General features: G+C 49.1%; 2 protein-coding genes across 6 annotated transcripts in view; one reads left to right on the top strand and one right to left on the bottom strand.

Moving 5' to 3' along the window:
* Nucleotides 1-520, top strand: part of Fanci (FA complementation group I) — a 71,299-nt gene extending 70,779 nt beyond the window's left edge. For both annotated transcript variants that reach the window (XM_046437136.2, XM_058577173.1), the window contains exon 38: nucleotides 1-520. In XM_046437136.2, coding sequence (XP_046293092.1) covers nucleotides 1-60 — 60 coding nt within the window. In that variant the 3' untranslated portion in view covers nucleotides 61-520.
* The window catches only part of Polg (DNA polymerase gamma, catalytic subunit), a 17,073-nt gene continuing 746 nt past the window's right edge, over nucleotides 261-16,587 (bottom strand). The window contains exons 2-24 of one of the 4 annotated variants that reach the window (XM_046437150.2): nucleotides 15,710-16,486; nucleotides 12,778-12,973; nucleotides 11,502-11,666; nucleotides 11,245-11,391; nucleotides 11,016-11,095; nucleotides 10,045-10,227; nucleotides 9,813-9,952; nucleotides 9,524-9,653; nucleotides 8,444-8,680; nucleotides 7,355-7,475; nucleotides 7,064-7,150; nucleotides 6,675-6,782; nucleotides 6,055-6,215; nucleotides 5,252-5,305; nucleotides 5,031-5,148; nucleotides 4,438-4,573; nucleotides 4,103-4,349; nucleotides 2,728-2,850; nucleotides 2,430-2,598; nucleotides 2,089-2,297; nucleotides 1,063-1,160; nucleotides 834-929; nucleotides 261-399 (exon numbers count right to left, since the gene is read on the bottom strand). In XM_046437150.2, the coding sequence (XP_046293106.1) occupies nucleotides 323-399; nucleotides 834-929; nucleotides 1,063-1,160; nucleotides 2,089-2,297; nucleotides 2,430-2,598; nucleotides 2,728-2,850; nucleotides 4,103-4,349; nucleotides 4,438-4,573; nucleotides 5,031-5,148; nucleotides 5,252-5,305; nucleotides 6,055-6,215; nucleotides 6,675-6,782; nucleotides 7,064-7,150; nucleotides 7,355-7,475; nucleotides 8,444-8,680; nucleotides 9,524-9,653; nucleotides 9,813-9,952; nucleotides 10,045-10,227; nucleotides 11,016-11,095; nucleotides 11,245-11,391; nucleotides 11,502-11,666; nucleotides 12,778-12,973; nucleotides 15,710-16,326 (3,699 nt within the window). In that variant the 5' untranslated portion in view covers nucleotides 16,327-16,486 and the 3' untranslated portion in view covers nucleotides 261-322. Of the gene's footprint in view, nucleotides 400-833; nucleotides 995-1,062; nucleotides 1,161-2,088; nucleotides 2,298-2,429; nucleotides 2,599-2,727; nucleotides 2,851-4,102; nucleotides 4,350-4,437; nucleotides 4,574-5,030; nucleotides 5,149-5,251; nucleotides 5,306-6,054; nucleotides 6,216-6,674; nucleotides 6,783-7,063; nucleotides 7,151-7,354; nucleotides 7,476-8,443; nucleotides 8,681-9,523; nucleotides 9,654-9,812; nucleotides 9,953-10,044; nucleotides 10,228-11,015; nucleotides 11,096-11,244; nucleotides 11,392-11,501; nucleotides 11,667-12,777; nucleotides 12,974-15,709; nucleotides 16,487-16,587 lie in introns of those variants that run through there. The other 3 variants (XM_046437160.2, XM_046437178.2, XM_046437169.2) reach the window with 3 other exon arrangements.

Below are 16,587 nucleotides of genomic sequence, written 5' to 3' on the forward strand. Positions count from 1 at the left end.
GGCACTGCATCAGAGCACAGGGGACAGAATGAAGAACCAGCCAAGAAAAGAAAAAAATGAAGTGCCTGAGTTAGTGTGAACTTTGGGGCGTCTGCTTTCTTTTTGTCCAACACAACAGTGCCCCTTGTCCTACAGCCCACACCCATGTTGGCATCAATTGCACCTTCAGTTAGAAGGAGTCTTCTTGATAGGTCCTGCTACTGAAAAATGGCTGGCTTTAGGCAAGCCCTTTTGCAAAAAGCACAGCTGAAAGCCTGAGTTTGGGAGCCTGCACTGCCCCGATGAAGCTCCACAGGAGCAAATACAGTGCCTCCAGGCAGAGCTATGGTCCAGGCTGGCTTCGTTTTTCCAAGGAGCCTTTGGTGAGTTCAATTATCTGGTAAATATCCAGCGCTTCACCTGAAAGACAGTGCAAACTGGTTAGGATGCCTTGAAACTTATAACTGAGAGCCCAGAAATCAGAAAAGGACTTAACTTAAGGTCAAATAGAAAATAAACTTTGATTTGTTTGGTGTTTGTAGCACAGATTTTTTTTTTCCCACCTAAAAAAGGCACTTTTGACTTTATACAATAAATCCATTAAAACTTTATCGTCTGGTTGAAGAAGGGACAGGTATAAATGAACTGCTTTCTAGAAACAGACCTCTGATTTGAACATCACATTCACTTTGGATCTAGGGCACCTTATAAACTGAAATATCCTGGAATATTACATGCGTAGATTTCTTCACTGGGGCCTCAAGTTGCCTGTTTTCTGACCAAAGACCACTTTGTACTTTCTGGCCCACCTCACACTATTGTATGTATATGAGGAACAAATGTGTTGTGCTCACCCTGGGGAATCCCGTATCTCCTTTCCATCCCAGTTGGGTTGGAAGGGGTTTTACAATCCATGGTCACTTCTTTCCTGAGGCACTGGTCAATATCGACTGCACTGAAAAAGGCGACTGACTGGGGCAAATCATTCAGACCCAGCTTGTAGGCAAACATGCACCTGAAAGAAACCCAATCTCCCCTCTCAGTCATGCCCCTGCTGTGAAACCAGGAGAAACCATCACATACCCCTTATAGTAGAGCTTCCCCTGCACCAATTCCCCAGTCCCAACCAGGGAGCTGGAGGGCAGCACTGCTCCAAACAGCCTACACCTCCTGCTGAGAGACTGAGATGCAATTATGGACAACACACATTTTCCGGTTTGTTACACTTTATTGATATAAAATTATTTCCAATTATTGGGCCAGAGTTTGAGCAGTAAATGAAGACTTTATTAAGTAAACCCCATAGGGGATAATTAAGAGGGCAATGGTGACAATGTTAGCATTGTGAACATTTGTTATTTACCCATTAATCAGGACAGATCGTGGTTTTCAAACTGGTTCTAGGTGGCAGAGCAACATGGAATGAATGGTAATACCATTTTACTCACCCATATGAACTAGGAATTTTACTACAAGAAAATACAATTCAGCTAATACTAATAAAGTGTTTTCTTCACTCACATTCGAGTTTCCCCATTAGCAGTGTTTTCTGTTATTCTGACTACTAACAAACTTGTAGCACTTAAGAAAGCATTTATGGGGCAAAAGTTTTGTTCTGTTCAGTACTGGGGATTGAACCCAGGGGGCTACACTCCCCAGTCCTTTCCATTTTTGAGACAGGATCTTGCTAAATTGCCCTGGATGGCCTCAGACTTTGATCCTCCTGTCCCAGCCTCTTGAGTTGCTGGCATTACAGGTATGTACAACCACACCCAACTTATGGGTGAAAGGAAAACATTTCACTTTTCTAGGAATTGAGGAAAATGTATTATTCCTAGGGGAAAAGTTTGAGAACTACTCTTTGGAACAACTCCTCTGACCTCAGCATCAGTTCAGTGACCTAGCCTTGGTATATGACACTTTGAAATCCAACAAATTGTTTTAAAAAGTTGAGGCCAATTTTTTTTTAGGACTTTAATATATTTTAAAAATTAGAGATAAAAGCTAAAAGACGTTCATTTCTGGGCTGATGAAATTTAAAACTGCTTTTTAGCTGGACCCAAGAAAGGAACACATGGCTGAGCCAGAGGGGCCATGGGCCCCACATACCTGGTTAGGAGGTTGGTGATCTGCAGGGCCAGGGCAGCACGGTAGCGATCCTCTTCCCGTACCAGGTAGCGAACCTCATCATGGATACTGATGCAAAAGCGTCCATCAATGGCAAACTCTTCAAATAGCCACTTCATGGCCACAAGCATGAGGTGTAAGTAGTCCACAGCAGAGCTCTGCACCACCCAGTTTACACGGCTGGTCATAAACTAGGGAAGGATAGGTGGGCATGGGTGTGTGTTCTGGGGTGGGGAATCTAAGAGCACAGGCAGGAGCTCCACTCTGGCCCCATTTGTCAAACTGCTGGTGCCCACTCCCTGCTTCAAAGGTTGGCAAGTTACCTCCCCCTGGACAGCCGAGGGCTCCAGGGCTCGGCTGATGCGGCAACCCAGCACTGGGGTCTGTGGTGTGTCTGATGTGGCTATACTCTCCAACTTGTTGAACATTTCTGATTCTGTACCCCCTATCCATGCTCGCTCAGCAACTACCTCCCATTTCTTCCAGCATGACCTGGGGAAAGCAGGAGCAGAAACAGAATAGGCTTTGTCTTTCAACATTTCAGAGCTAAAAAAAATCAAAGCACTCAGCTCTTGTGGAGCCACCTCACACCCATCCCTCCATCCTAAACAGAATTCTCACTTCCTTGAAGCTGCTCTCTGGATCTTGCGCAGGTCCTGCAGGGAAATCCATCCATCCTCAGTCCTTTCCACAGGGAGGTTCAACTGTCTCACCAGCCACTCGCCCTCATCAGAAAGCCGATACCTGAAGGTAGTGTACCACCATGATTCCTATAAGAGCACCTTGGTGCCATAACCCTCCCCCACAGGGCTTTATTTCAGAGAAGGAAACAAAAGCTCAAATAAGTGACTTACTGGGGTCATGCAGCAAGGAAGAGGAGCCGCCCAGACAGGAATTTGGGCATTTGTAGCCCCAAAGCCTGGGCTACACCACGGTACCCAATAAAGGACAGACTGTAATGCAAGAGCTATTACTATTTTTACTGTTGTAACACCTGAGATGGTGAACTGTCCAATGATCAGTGATATTGTGTGTGTCTGGGAGACAGCAATGGCCATCACTCCAGATTTCAAGGGAGTGACAGGGTCTTGCTAAATTGCCCTGGCTAAGCAATTTAGCCAGGGGTAAAAACATTACTCCTTCAAGAGTACAAGGCATTTGGAGAAGCAGAGAATAGGGAGGTCCTACTTATCCTCCTTAACCCCCAGACTTCAGTCCATCATGCACACCACTAGGCTTGTCCCCTGAATGTTGTCACCATCTGATCCTATGGTTCAACTTATCTGTGATGCCTTCAGAATCTCCACAATTAAGCCTAAACCTTTTCTCTGCCCTTTGCATTTCCCCAGGCGCACACTGCGGTATGACCTTAGCCAGCTCATGCAACTATGAGGCACCCCCATTTACCTACAACAATACTAGGCTCCCCTTCCCTGCACTGATGTGTCACTGCTACCCCATTTGCCACTTCGTCAACTTTTGTTCTTTCACGAGGAAGCGTTTCCACACTGAGTGAGCTAATTAAATGTGGACACGTATTCACTATACTGAACAAAGCTGTAAATGTTCCTGTACCTCTCCTCCTCAAGAAGCCTGTGAGGGCTCTAAGTGCAGTATAAGTATGTGAAACAGGTAAGAAGTAAACTGGAAGCCTGGTCAAGCTTCTATGTCAGAATCAGTTGACACTCTGCAGTTACCCACAGTGCTCTCCTGGCAACTCTTGTCTCATGCACTTATTCCTCAGGCACTTGAGTTTAAGACTCCTATGCTGTTTATGCTGTGTAACCAGAGCTGTGGAAGTGCTACCACTCAGTGACAACCTCAGTACAGCTTTACCTCTCTCAGAAAAAACTTAACAAGCATACAATTCCAAAGACAAGTCACTCTGTAGCTAGGTCACAAAGCTTTGAAGGGAGATAACTCAGGTGACGAACAAAGACGGCAGCAATAAAGCAGGCCTGAGACTGGGCAGTAAGGTGGGTAGAAGGACCCTCACCGTCGGAGGCCCTTGGTGACAGCATACATCTGCTGGGCTTTCTCAGCTGCCTCCTGCCTCGTAAGCCGGTGGTTGAACTGCATCAGTAGGCGTTCAGCAAATGGTTGTCCAGCCCCATAGATGCGGCCATAGTTGAAGACTTTGGCATGCTCACGGCTGATGCCTACTGTGGTAGCTGTCTTACTGTGTAGATCAGTGCCCCTGCTCTTCCTGCCCTGCAGTGTCATCCACCCAAAAGCAGTGCAGCCTAAAGGACAAAGCAGGAGTGAAAAAGGAAGCTCAGAAACAGTTGGCCTAGCTGAGGGTTTGGGCTGTCTTGCCCCTGCAAGACTCACCATGCATGCCAGCGAAGTGGGCATCTCCGAGAACAGCTGCAATCCACAGCTCCTGTGAATCCACATCAGCACCCACAAGGACATAGCCAGGTGGAGCCTGCACCATGGCTTTCAACTCACTGCCTACTCGGTCAGGCTGCAGAAAGAGTAAGGTCAGGCTCACCTAGATACCAGGTAATACTCCTATTCCTATTCTTGGAGCCAAAGTTAACTGGGAATATGCTGGGCCTTTCTAGAGGGAATGTCTTTAGATAATGACAGCAGTACTCAAAATTCCACAGTTCTAGGGAGGGCTACTGCTCAGCAATGGGGCAGATAGAGAACCCCTACTCCATGTCTGGCCTCTGACCTACACGGCCTAATCTAAACAGTTGCGGCTAGTATGCCTGGTATTGTGGCCACGAGCAGGCACCCAGAACATGTTGCTAAGGGAACGGACAAGAGTCACGAAGCCAGATGTGAATTATAGCCTGCCTGGCTCAGAATAGATTCCTTTTCATGCCCCCTGCTAAACCCCAAAGGCCCTTTGAGCTCCTCATTTCTAGAGACCTAAGAGTGGAAGAACAGAGGCCAAAGATGCAGAGGACACATACCCGGGCATTGCTAGCAGTGAGCCATGTAGGCTCCACGGCCCTGCGGGTGATGGTGCCAGCAGTCACTACCTGGGGCAGGATGGCCCCATAGCAGCCTTCCTCATCATAGTCAGGGTGCCTGGGATGGGAGAGAGCGGCAATGAATATCAGCAGCTTGCTTTGGCCCTAGGCTATGTCCCACTGAGTTCTCTTTCCACAACCATGTAGCAGGCCATATGTACCTGGTCACAGCACGGGGCAGAGCTGACCTAGGAAGCCACACCACCATCTGGGAGCTGTGAAGACAGACAGGCTGAGGCACAGCCCTAGGAAGCCAAATCCACCATCCCACCATGGCCCATACCCACTTATCTTCTGGGCTGCTGAAAACTCTTCTTTTGCCTTGTCTCAACCCTTTTCCTACTAACTTGACTCAGGGTAGCCCCTGGCTCTACACAAGGTCCTACGAAACATCAACCAAGAGGATGAGCCATCTAAAAACTGGCAAGTATCCAAGGCAGCTTCTTATTCCTCTCCCAGGGTATTCATGAGGCACCCCTGCCATCACGCCTCACCCAACACCTAGCCTGCCATCACATGTCACCCAACACCTATGATAGACCCATCACGTTCTACTCATAAGTGTGCTTGTAGCCACAACCACCTTGGAAGGGGCCTTCAAGATGAATTCATGTGCCAGTCCGAACAGCTAACCCTCCAGGATTCTCAGCCACATCCCACTTCACCAGCAATTAAACCAAGTGGTTCAGTTAGAACAGGGAAGGGCCATCATACAATACATACAATACGTCCTACAATATGATTCTCTTTACATAAACAACACGTCCTACAATACGATTCTCTTTACATAAACAGGGAATCAAGCTGGAGAGGGTAAAAGACCTGCTCAAGGAACATGGTACTAGGACATGTAGCCAGGCCTCTGTGGCAGCCCAGGCAGGATAAGTCAGGGACCCCAGGACAGGAACAGGGGGAAAAGGAGTCCTAGGACTGCAGATGAGCCTCTCTGCCCATGGCGTCCCACCTGATACGTTTATGGGCATTTCTCCAAAAAGAAATCATTTTGTTGATTTCCAGGGCACGGGGACCACTGGCACCTCCTGGGCCAGCCTGCAGGGTGCCATCCTCCATCTTGGGCAGGAAGTCCTTTGCAAAGGGGCTGCCCACATTACAGCTATTGCCATCCTAGAGAGAGGAAAAGAAGCAAGGGCTGGAGGCAGAGGGTAGACCTCAGAGAGAGAGAGCCCCTGGGCTCCTCCCAACAGAACCTCAAGCTCTCCATGGTAATTCTGACTGCATCTGTCTGGTTCAACTGTTTCCCCCTGCCAACACACACACACGAAGCCAGATACTAACATACAGAAACAAGCAAACCTGGCTCCTCTCAACAATAGCAATCAATAAAACATCAGATGTGGTGTGAGACACATGTCATTTTTAATTCCATCAAAACCCATCACCATCCAATTTTTAGAAGAAAAATGAAAGCTCAGAGAGAGAGCAACATTTGCCCCAAAGTGCACACTATCCCATGAATACTAACATTCTCTCAAAAAGGACAGTTTACTGGTCTAAGTCACTCTGAAGGCCTACTGCAGAGCAAGCACAGGACACCATGGGACAAGCATGAAGCAGGCCACACACCTTATGAGGCAGCTTGAAAAACCAGCATCCAGGGATATCCACATCATTGTAAGGTCCATTGCCATGATGATAACTGGGCTGGCTGGCCTTGGGCCCACAAGCAGTAGTCTGTGGGGGCCACACACCTAGATCAGGCCCTGTTCCAGAACCTGCATTCAGCAAGGGCCTGAAACTGTGAGCAGGTAAGCTGGGAAATGACAGGAAGGCCATGAGGTCTCAGGCTTCCTCCTTGGCCTCCCAACATGTACAGGGCCACAGGGGCACCAGGCAGTCTCTCCAAAACCCCCCAAAACCTAGGGAACTCTGGTGAGGAAGAGCTATGTGGACAAGAGGAAGCCCTTGCCACCCAGTACCCACCCAGAAAACCCCTAAGTAGGAGCCTAGCTCACCAGAGCTAGGGGTTGACCCAGTTCTGCAGCACACAGGTTCTCCATCTTGGCCTCAGCCTCCATGTCCAGGCAGCTTAGTTCTTCTACCTGGATGGCCCAAAGACCAAGGCAGAGAGGCAGGGGGCTATATGGGCCTGGATCCATAAGCCCTACCCCGCAGGGCACTCAGACACCCCAGGCCGGTATGCAGTGAACAACTAGTGCCAGCCCCCACCCAAAAGGCTTTCCCAGCAATGACTAAAGACACCTCGTCCCACCCCTGAGGCTTAGGTGCAGAGCCTTCCCCCTTACCGTATGCCACATGGTACTGTTATCAGAAAGCAGGAACTCCTCAGCCAGGCCTGCCTCCTGGGGCTCCACCTGCTGCTTCCCCTGTTCAAGACAGTGCTTCCTGTATAGGGACTCGATGGCTCTGGGCAGAGAACAGCAGCAGCCTGATTAATGGATGCTACTTTGGCCAGGTGACTCATTGGGGACCTCCCACAATTCCCTATAGTCAGTCCTGAGACAGAAATGGACAACACTTCCTGGTTTTTAGACTGAGAATGACTTGAAATGACAAACACAGCACACTGGTGTCAGGCTGAGGTTTCAGGCCTGGTCTGATTCAAATCCAAGCTCCTCTTATACCAGAGTTGCCTGAACAGCTGAGAGCAGAGAAGTCAAGACTCAAAGCCCCACTTTGGGCTGGTCCTATTGCTCATTCATGGACGGGCTCAAAGGAGCAAGGCTCATCTTAGCCACTCTGATACAAAAGCAAAACCAAGAGTGACTCAGGCTGTCCTGGCTAATTAAGTAATTCTGGGCCTCTTTAAGTGCCATGGCTTCCCAACACCTGCTTGTCAAAAGCTCAGGGTTTGTGATCACAAAAAGGTTAACTAACTTACTAGATTATAAATTGGGAATACAAGGCTGGGTATAGCTCAGTGGTGAAGCACTTGTCCAGCATGTGTGAAGCACAAAGCTCTAGGTTTATGCCCAAACATCACACAAAAATATAAATTATACAGGGACACCATCCTATCTCATGGGGCTACTCAGGGCACAAATGAGGTAAGCACTGCAAAAGGTTTATTAGCAATGCATGGCACATAATCAGTACTCAAATTATACAGGAAAGAAAGAAAAAACAAGCCCCTTTACCCTGTACTTTCCAAGAGTCCTCCCTTTTCATGTTCCTGTGAGTGCAGCTACACTGCTGGGACCAAGAACAGGACCTTTATCCTCCAACTTGGACACTTCAATACCCCTACCAGAGGGGCAGGGAAGTCATGGAAAAGAACTAGATCCCAGACTCCTGGACCCCAGCTCTTCCCACTAACCTGAGTAGATGTCATTTCTCCAACCCTTTCCTCCCTGGAGCCCAGGAGTGAGCCTCACCTATAGGGGCAGGCCACCCCAGGTGACTCTAGGGTGGTGCCAATTGGCCCTTTAGCCAGGTTGTCCCGCCGCCCAGGCACCAGGTAGCCCCAACCATGTCGCTCTGAGTAGTGCAGAGGGAAGCCGTCCCAGGTCAATGCCATGAGTTTAGGTGTGACGCGCATCTGCAGGCTGACAAGGCTGGGGCCTGGGGTCCATTCAGGGTCATCTAGTCGTGGACAGAGCTTCCGGTACCACCTATTCCCCACCAGAAAGGAAAGCAGTGTCAGAAGATGTGGGGAGGGAAGGAAGTCCCCCCACCCCACTTCCTCACCCACCTTCCAAGGTCCTAGGACTTTCTAGTAACCCAGACCTACAAGTCACTATCTCTACCTTTCAGATGCTTTGGTTAGCCCTATGGAATCTCCTTGAATAATTCACATATCTCCAAAGGAAAGACCCTATGTCAATCTCACTGAACTAATCAGGACTCAAGATCAACAAGCACCCATCCAGGGTGCTAGGCTCCCTCCCGAGCCTGTTGCATCCTCTAAGCAGAAGGTGCAGATCTGCCTTCCTCACTTGTCAGACCCCCTTGCTGCCTTCAAGACACACCAGATCCTTCTGAGCTCCATCTCTTGCACTGGTTATTTACCAGGGAGAGGCTAGCAAGATGCCCAGAGGACTCATTCTTAGGTTATGAAAGTACAAAGTTGGTGCCCTAATATTCACCTGGCTGCCTTTTTTTCATCTCTTCCACTCTGAAAGGTCACCTCAAGGAAGCCTTCCTTGATTTCCGCAGGCAGTCAGAACTGCCACACCACTGCTCACTGTCTCACTACAGATCTCCACATCACTTGTGCTGGTTGGCCTGCCACCTGCTCCTGCTGCAGGCAGCACACAATAGGTGCTCAGCACACTGAACTGTGAAAGTCTAGGAAGCTGGTGGCATCAAAGTAAACACATGCAAGCAGGACTGGAAGATGGAGTAATTAATGGCAGCAAAAGTGTATGCCACTTCCGTACTGGAGCCCAGACAAGAGATGTTCTAAGGATGGCATAAGGGCAACCTCTGGATATATTAGAGGGAACAGGGCTCACCCAGGGTGTCCAGGAAGGTGCTGGAGCCGCTTGGGCAATAGCACCTCTGTGGTGCCCTTCAGCTGTTGCAAGCAGGCATGGGCCATGACATCTCTTTGAACCTCCTCCTCCTCGCTGGGGGGGCCGGGGTCTGTGCAGAGTTGGGGAGGACAGTCAAGACCAGGGGGACTCAGGAAGATCTACCCACTTCTGTCATCTCCAGAAAGCTGGGGTAATACTTCCAAGGGTTCCCTGAGTCCTAACAACATCCTGGGGACCACCCTCCCCATCTCCCAACCATGTTCCCCACCTTCCTGATCCATGGGATCCCCAGCCTCCTCGACAGGCAACTTGCTAGCTGTGGCTGACTCCTTCACCTTCTTTGCCTTCTTCTGCTTGAACTCTTGCAGATCCCACTCTAAATCCCAGAGCCAGGGGTCTTCTTTGTACCTACAGAGCCAGTCCACCAGAGCAGGGTTAAGGCTGAGCCAAAGGCCTGGCCTCATGCCTGCCTGTCCCCTGCCCACCAGAGGCCTGACTACCTATCTCCTGAGAGCAGCTGGCAGGCATCATTGGCCAGGTCCATCAGTGACTTCTTCATCTCCCGCTGGAGCTCTTCATAGGTGTTCTGTGCCTCTGCGAGGTATCGCTCCCAGTTCTGGTTGACAGGCAGGTAGGAAACACCCATCTCCAACATGCCAGCTAGAGTCACAGGGTGGGGACACCTTGGAGACAAATACCAGGGCTGCTGTAAATGACCACAGGAGGAAAGACTTTGGCCCAATGCCTAAACTAGTTTGGCAAGTTTGACGCAACCAACCCCATGGTACAGTTCTAAAGTCAAATGGGAACTTAAATTCCTGCTCTGCTGTACCTAGCCCTGCGTCAGTCATTTCTATCTGCACCTCAGTTTTTTCACCTGTAACATGGGAATGATATCCCATTCTCAGGGGTAATGTGGGAATGACACATCACAAAAGAAAGAATGGCTGCCACTTGAGTGACTTTAGTCTTAATAACTCTCCCTGTACCACCAATGATCACATATGTACCTCACAAATGGGGAGTGAAGTATTTCAGTGTCTTCAGGGCACTGAGGCTCAGAGAAACCACGTAACTTGCTTAAGGTTAATGCGGAAGATATCACAGTCAACTTTGAATGAAATCTGCTGACACTTATAACTGATCACTTTCTAAGATTCACTGATTAATAAACAAGCAGGACAGATGTGAAGCCCATAGCTTCTCTGAGGGCAGAGCAGGTGCTTAATAAATAGGAACCATACACATGAGATATGAGTATAACCCCTTGGGCCTCTGTAAAAACAGAGTCCAGGGCCCACATGAATACCACCAGATTAAGATAGCCTTTCCAGATTCAAAGAGGGGTTCCACTCTTTGAATCTGGAAAGGCTAAGTACCCAGCCTGAGAAAGAACCAGTGCCACTTGATGACAGTGGGCCTGGATCCTGGGACCCACCAACCCCAGGGATTCTACCCAGGTTCCCCTCACCTTTCCAAGAAGAGCGGCAGCTGCTGCTGAAAAACCTCATAGGTAGCCCACACGTCCCGGGCACAGTACTGCATCAGGTCCTAGAACAAGGTGACAGGAAGGCGCTGGGTGGGCAGCCATCCACTAACACTGCCAGGTCTCAGGGTCAGGCCTGGCAGCTACACCTCCCCAAGTTCAACTGTAGGTCTGCCACAGCCCAATTCCCTGGACCCTCTCACCAATACCTTACCTGGAAGTTCACACGGATGTCCTGCATGCTGCCCTTGACAAACAATTCTCGAGGCTCCTTCTCTAAGGGAGGTCCCCCCACATAGAGGTGATGCACGTCTGCCAGATTGTTGATGCTGCTGATGTCCATCCAGTCCCAGGATGAGATCTGGAGGACCAGAGAAAGTGACATGCAGGTCAGCCTGGCCTCAAGCCAGACAGGTGGGCTGGTTGGTGAGGGGGTCCCAAGCAGCTTGCCCACCAGAAATGTATTCTCACCACGTGGCCATTGGCTTTGCGCTGGGACTTCTGGCCTCGCTGTGTAGGGTGCCGGGCCTTGTGCTTGCCCTGTTTGGCTGCCACCCACAGACTGCGCTGGAAGCTGCTCAGCCCTGAGATGGCCATGTGCATGCTCATGGTGTCCAGGAAGCGCATGCGAGAGCCCTGGGGGATGGGGGTGGGGGTAGGCTACAGTGCAGGGGTCAGCCAGCCACTGTTTCACTGGTGTTAACCCCAGTCTGTTAACCACAGCCCCATCTCAGCTCTTCAGTCTCCCTTTGTAGAACAGTCTCCAACATGTGAGACACAAAATCTTTATGCTTGCTTTTGACCTGAAGGGCCTGCCTCCCAAATCCTAGCCATCCTTGAAGCATCAGGCCTGGCTTGATCCCAACATGCAAGTATTTCTTGGTTTCCAGCAACCACTCTGAGCAACTTGGATACAGAATGGTCAAAACAAGACCTTCGGAGCTACCAGTCTGACCCCAGTCCCAGCCCCTCAAAGCTCTGTGGCCCTGAGCACAGATGCTCAACAAGGCTGTCTGAGCCTCAGCATCCTTAGCTCTACGATAATAGTACTCTCCCCTGCCCTGCCTTTCTTCTTTCTCCTAGGGCTACTGTGAAGGCATAGTGAAAAAACAATTTTCATAAAATTAAGAAATGTCATCGCCACATGCCAGACACAGTTCTGAATGTTTGACATGTATGTGTGTTCAAATTCTCCCAAAAATATCCCATGAGGGAGTTTCTTCTGTTGGTGCACTTTCATTTTCTTTCTTTGTGTGTGTATACATGCATGAACACGCAAATGCGTGTACATACTGAGGAATGAATGCAGGGGTGCTCTACCACTAAGCCACACCCCTAGCCCTTTTGATTTTGAGACAGGGTCTCACTAAGTTGCTAGGCTGAACTAGAACTTGTGATCCTCCTGCCTCAGCCTCCCAAGTCACTGGGATTACAGGTGTGCACCATCACATCTATTAGTTCTCTTTATACAAAAAAAGGAAAACTAAGGCTTAGAGATATTCACTGCTCATTAGTGGCTGAGGCAGAATAAGAATAGGCTGTGGCTCAGAGCTTCCAAAGGCCCCTACTAAGCTATAAAACACCACACAGAGATAAGGGCCATTATTACTTTGTGACACTCAGGTTCTGAACCAGACTTGTTCTGGGGATGGAGAGTGTGATCAGGAAAGCAATCTTTTCCTTAGCCACCGAGATCAGGGCTCTTAGCCTATCCAGTATCAGAACCTGCAATTCACAGGAACCTTACCTGAATCAGGTACTGCTCCCTGATATGGGCTCTATCAAAGGAAACATTGTGTCCCACCACTAACTGCTCCTGCCAATTCCGCTGGGTGGAGCTGCTGGCACTGGCAGGGACCTCCAGGGGAATGAGGTCAGCCGGCGACAGCTGGTTGGTCCAAGAGTAACGCTCTTCCACCAGCCGCCGGCTGCACCAAGAATACCTGAGGGAGGTGAGAGGTATACAGGTGAGAGGTACACGGAGACATTAAACTTCTACTCTATATCACCCACTGCATATCCACCACCACATGCCAGGTCCTGCTCTAGTGGCTGGGGATACAAGTGAGACCAAGGGGTGCTCCTCACCCTCAGGTCAAGTGGGGCAGGGTGCGTGTGTACACTGTGGAGAGGAAATACAAAGCTTCTTCAAACTCTCAGATGAAAACGGAGCTAAGTGCTACAATACGGGGTGCCACATGCAGGTGCTTGGCCTAGGCCATTGAGGCCCTTGCAAGACCTAGTATTCAGAATCTGCATGCGGCTCTGAGGTCTTTTACAAATGTGACAAACCTCCTTTAAACACAAAACTGTGTTCAAAGTGCTAGCAAAAGATATAGGTGATTACAATAGAACCCAAAGTGAAGATTTTTTGTTTTAATTGACAGTGGCAAAAAAAAGACAAATGCTGCACACATGTACAGGATGAGTCATCTGACGGCTGCAAAGATTCTGAAGGACAAAGAGCAAATCATGCACCCTATAGAAGCAACCACCCTCAGTGAGAGACCAGGGAAAGTGCCAGAATGAGAAAATGTATGTACATGTGCTAGGGTGGGGGTGGAAGAGACGGGATGAGTGCTGCCTGTGGGGGCCTGACACTGACTCAGGAGAAGACTGCAGTCTGCTCAAGATTCAAAAGGCTAAGTGTAGGCAAAGGCCACTGAAAAAGGCCTGTTGGAAGCCACGGATGCTCCAAAGGGTTGAGTCCCACTTGGCATCAGAATGATGAGGCCACATGTGTGGACATCAACCGCAAAACATTACAAACGAGTGTCCTGCAACCTTTTTGGAAAGGAAGAAGGGTGATTTGCCTCAATAGTTTCAAACTACATAAAACTAGTTTATTTCAAAAAGAGATTTCTAGTTTTAAATACAACAAAATTTAACTCAGCCTCCAAATTGTGGGAATATTCCAAGGGACTCAAACTACAACCCTCTCCCTTTTAAATTCAGCATGTCAAAGCCCTTAAAAACAACACTGAAGAAAGGCTAAATACCAAATATTTGAGGCTATGATGATAAAAGCTTTAGTTACAATAAAAAGTCATATTGGTGTTAACACACAGGTCTGCAGCTATGCATGGAACCATCTTATTTATGATTTAACAACTTATTTATGATTTAAAAAAAAAAGAAAGCTGAAATGAAATACCTTAGATAAATTTAAGATGAGTTGGAATCCATGTCATTAATACTACAGTCTTCATGTAACTCTCAAATAAATGCCAAGGACCTGAGTGATGTCTCTTTAGCCTGATGACCAAAGCCCTTACCAAGAGCCTTTAGGAACCTGCCCTGAGAAGGCTCAGAGCTGTCCAAGGCTTTCCTCTATCCCCTGGAAACCATGGGCTGGTTAGGTACCTAATGTCACAGCCATGTGGCAGGGAGTGCCAGGTTAAAAGTGGACTGCTATAGGGACACCATCTGGCACCTCCCCACACCCATCACAGACTACTAGAAAGAAGGTCCCAGTCTATGCTCAGGCCTCAGCAATGACTTCTGCTGTTGGGCAAACTAAGCAATGCCCCCAGCATCACTGGCAAGAATGGAATGAGTATGAGGGCAGAATGGGAAGGACAGAAAGAGAAAGGAGAGGAAAAGAGAAAGAGGAGAGGAAAAAGAAAAAAGGACTTTAACTGGCCAAAAATGACCAACAGATCAAAAAAATAAATCCTTCTTGTCTCTGGTTTCCTAATTTTTTTTTCAGCCACCAAAGCCTATTTCATCTTTTCTAATGATGGCTGGTATTCCCCTTCACTTTGACCATCAAGTTACATAATAAGCACTGTGATTCTTATTAAAACTAGAACTAAATCAATGTGAAATCATCTAGTTTTGCTCTTTTCAGCCATTAATGCCTACCTTATCTATTTAGCCATGCTTTCACCATTTTCAACTGCATATATAACATTTCGCAGCTTTCTTTACAAAGATGTAGCTTCCAATAGGAATAAAGAAACTGCCAACTTTTTTTGCTGGCCATGCCTGAAAGCATTAAGGTTGTAAATAGTATTTTAATCCTGGAATGAAGAATAAAAAAGGGGAGAAACAGTACTGCCATCATTGTTTGAAAAAGAAACTTGGGTAGCACTTAGAAAGTTATTTAAAAAGAAAAGAGAGAGATTGGATATACCTGTTTGGGATCAAAATGCCTGCTTGGGAGGCTGGGGGAAAGGAAGCAATGTTTCTTAGCTGGGATGGCCAAGGGCATGCCACCTAGAGGGGGTACTTGGAAATGCTGGGATTTGTTTGAAGTTTATGGCAGAGGCTGGTGATGCTGAATGTCTTATACTGCCTGGGACAATCCCACAAAAGGGAAATTTCTCCTGCCCAAAATTAACCAAACAGAAACACCTTTCAATGTCTTTCAGACTAACTTATGAAGCTAGTAGGGGAAGGGTACAGGCAACCAATCACGGTGATCTCGAGTGATTTCCCGTAAGTCTCAAGTAGAACAGTCCATGTAATTCTCTGAATGGCTCTATTACCACCTGACGTTTGTTTGCCCAGGTGTTTCCCACTTTTATCTTCCCACCAGAAAGTGAGCCCCATGAAGCAAGGGTTAAAGCACACCAGCAGTGCTAGCACATAGCTAGAGCTCAATAACAGTGTCCACTGAACCATTAAGCTGGGCCCCCTATGTGTGCTAAAGTGCCCTGGCCCTGGCCCCCACTTACCAGGCCGAGGGGGATATGGCCACCGCCAATGTGGGGCAAGTTCCCTCTGCCAAGCAGACCTCCACGTCGAACACCAGGGCCCGCTCCTCGGGGATGGCCACGGGTACGGCCTCCCCCTCGGGGCCGTACCGGGTCCAGCCCTCCTCCCAGGCCCAGCTCGGGGGCTGGGGGGGCAGCTGGGCCTGCAACAGGGAGTTGGCCGCCTCCAGGTAAGGCAGGCTCTGCTTCTGGGCCAGGAGGCGGAAGTGCTGGTCCAGGCTGCCCCCGTAGAGCGGCGGCAGGCGCAACTCCACGTCTGGCATGGGCGCGGCCGGCTGCCCCCAGAGCCCGTGCTTCTGCAGATGCTCGACGCTGCGGCGCACCGCGGCCTCGTCGGGCATCTCCCCTCCGTGCCCGAAGATTTGCTCGTGAAGCCCTCTCGAGAGCATCTGGATGTGCAATGGGTTGTGCCGCAGCTGCCCGCCCTCCAAGGATGGCACTTGCGGCTGCTGAGGCCGCAGCTGCCCGTCGCTGGGGAAGGGGTCGAGGACGGAGCTGGAGACCCAGCGGCCCGTTGCTGGAACCAGCCCTGGCCCGACGGTGGCGCCGGCTACCTTCTTCCAGAGCAGGCGGCTCATGGTTGGTGCAGGGAGCCCCCCGCTGGGAATCAGGACACCTGGCTTTGGCCTCCAGTTTGGCTGCTTTTACTGGGTGAAAAACTTGGAGAGAGACACGTCCTGTCTCTGTTTTCCTGTCAGTGAAATGGGTCTGACCATGCCTGCCTTCCTCCCACAAATCCTAAAGGAGATAGATGATATAAAGTGTTATTTGTTACATATACATTATGTGTTGTATTAATAATCGTCGTTCCTTGGATATTTACTGCGTCCAAGGCACTA

Source organism: Marmota monax, unplaced genomic scaffold, assembly GCF_021218885.2.
Source record: "Marmota monax isolate L192 unplaced genomic scaffold, Marmota_monax_Labrador192_F-V1.1 WCK01_AAM20220418_F8-fsc00005, whole genome shotgun sequence".
NCBI classification, from domain to species: Eukaryota; Metazoa; Chordata; class Mammalia; order Rodentia; family Sciuridae; genus Marmota; species Marmota monax.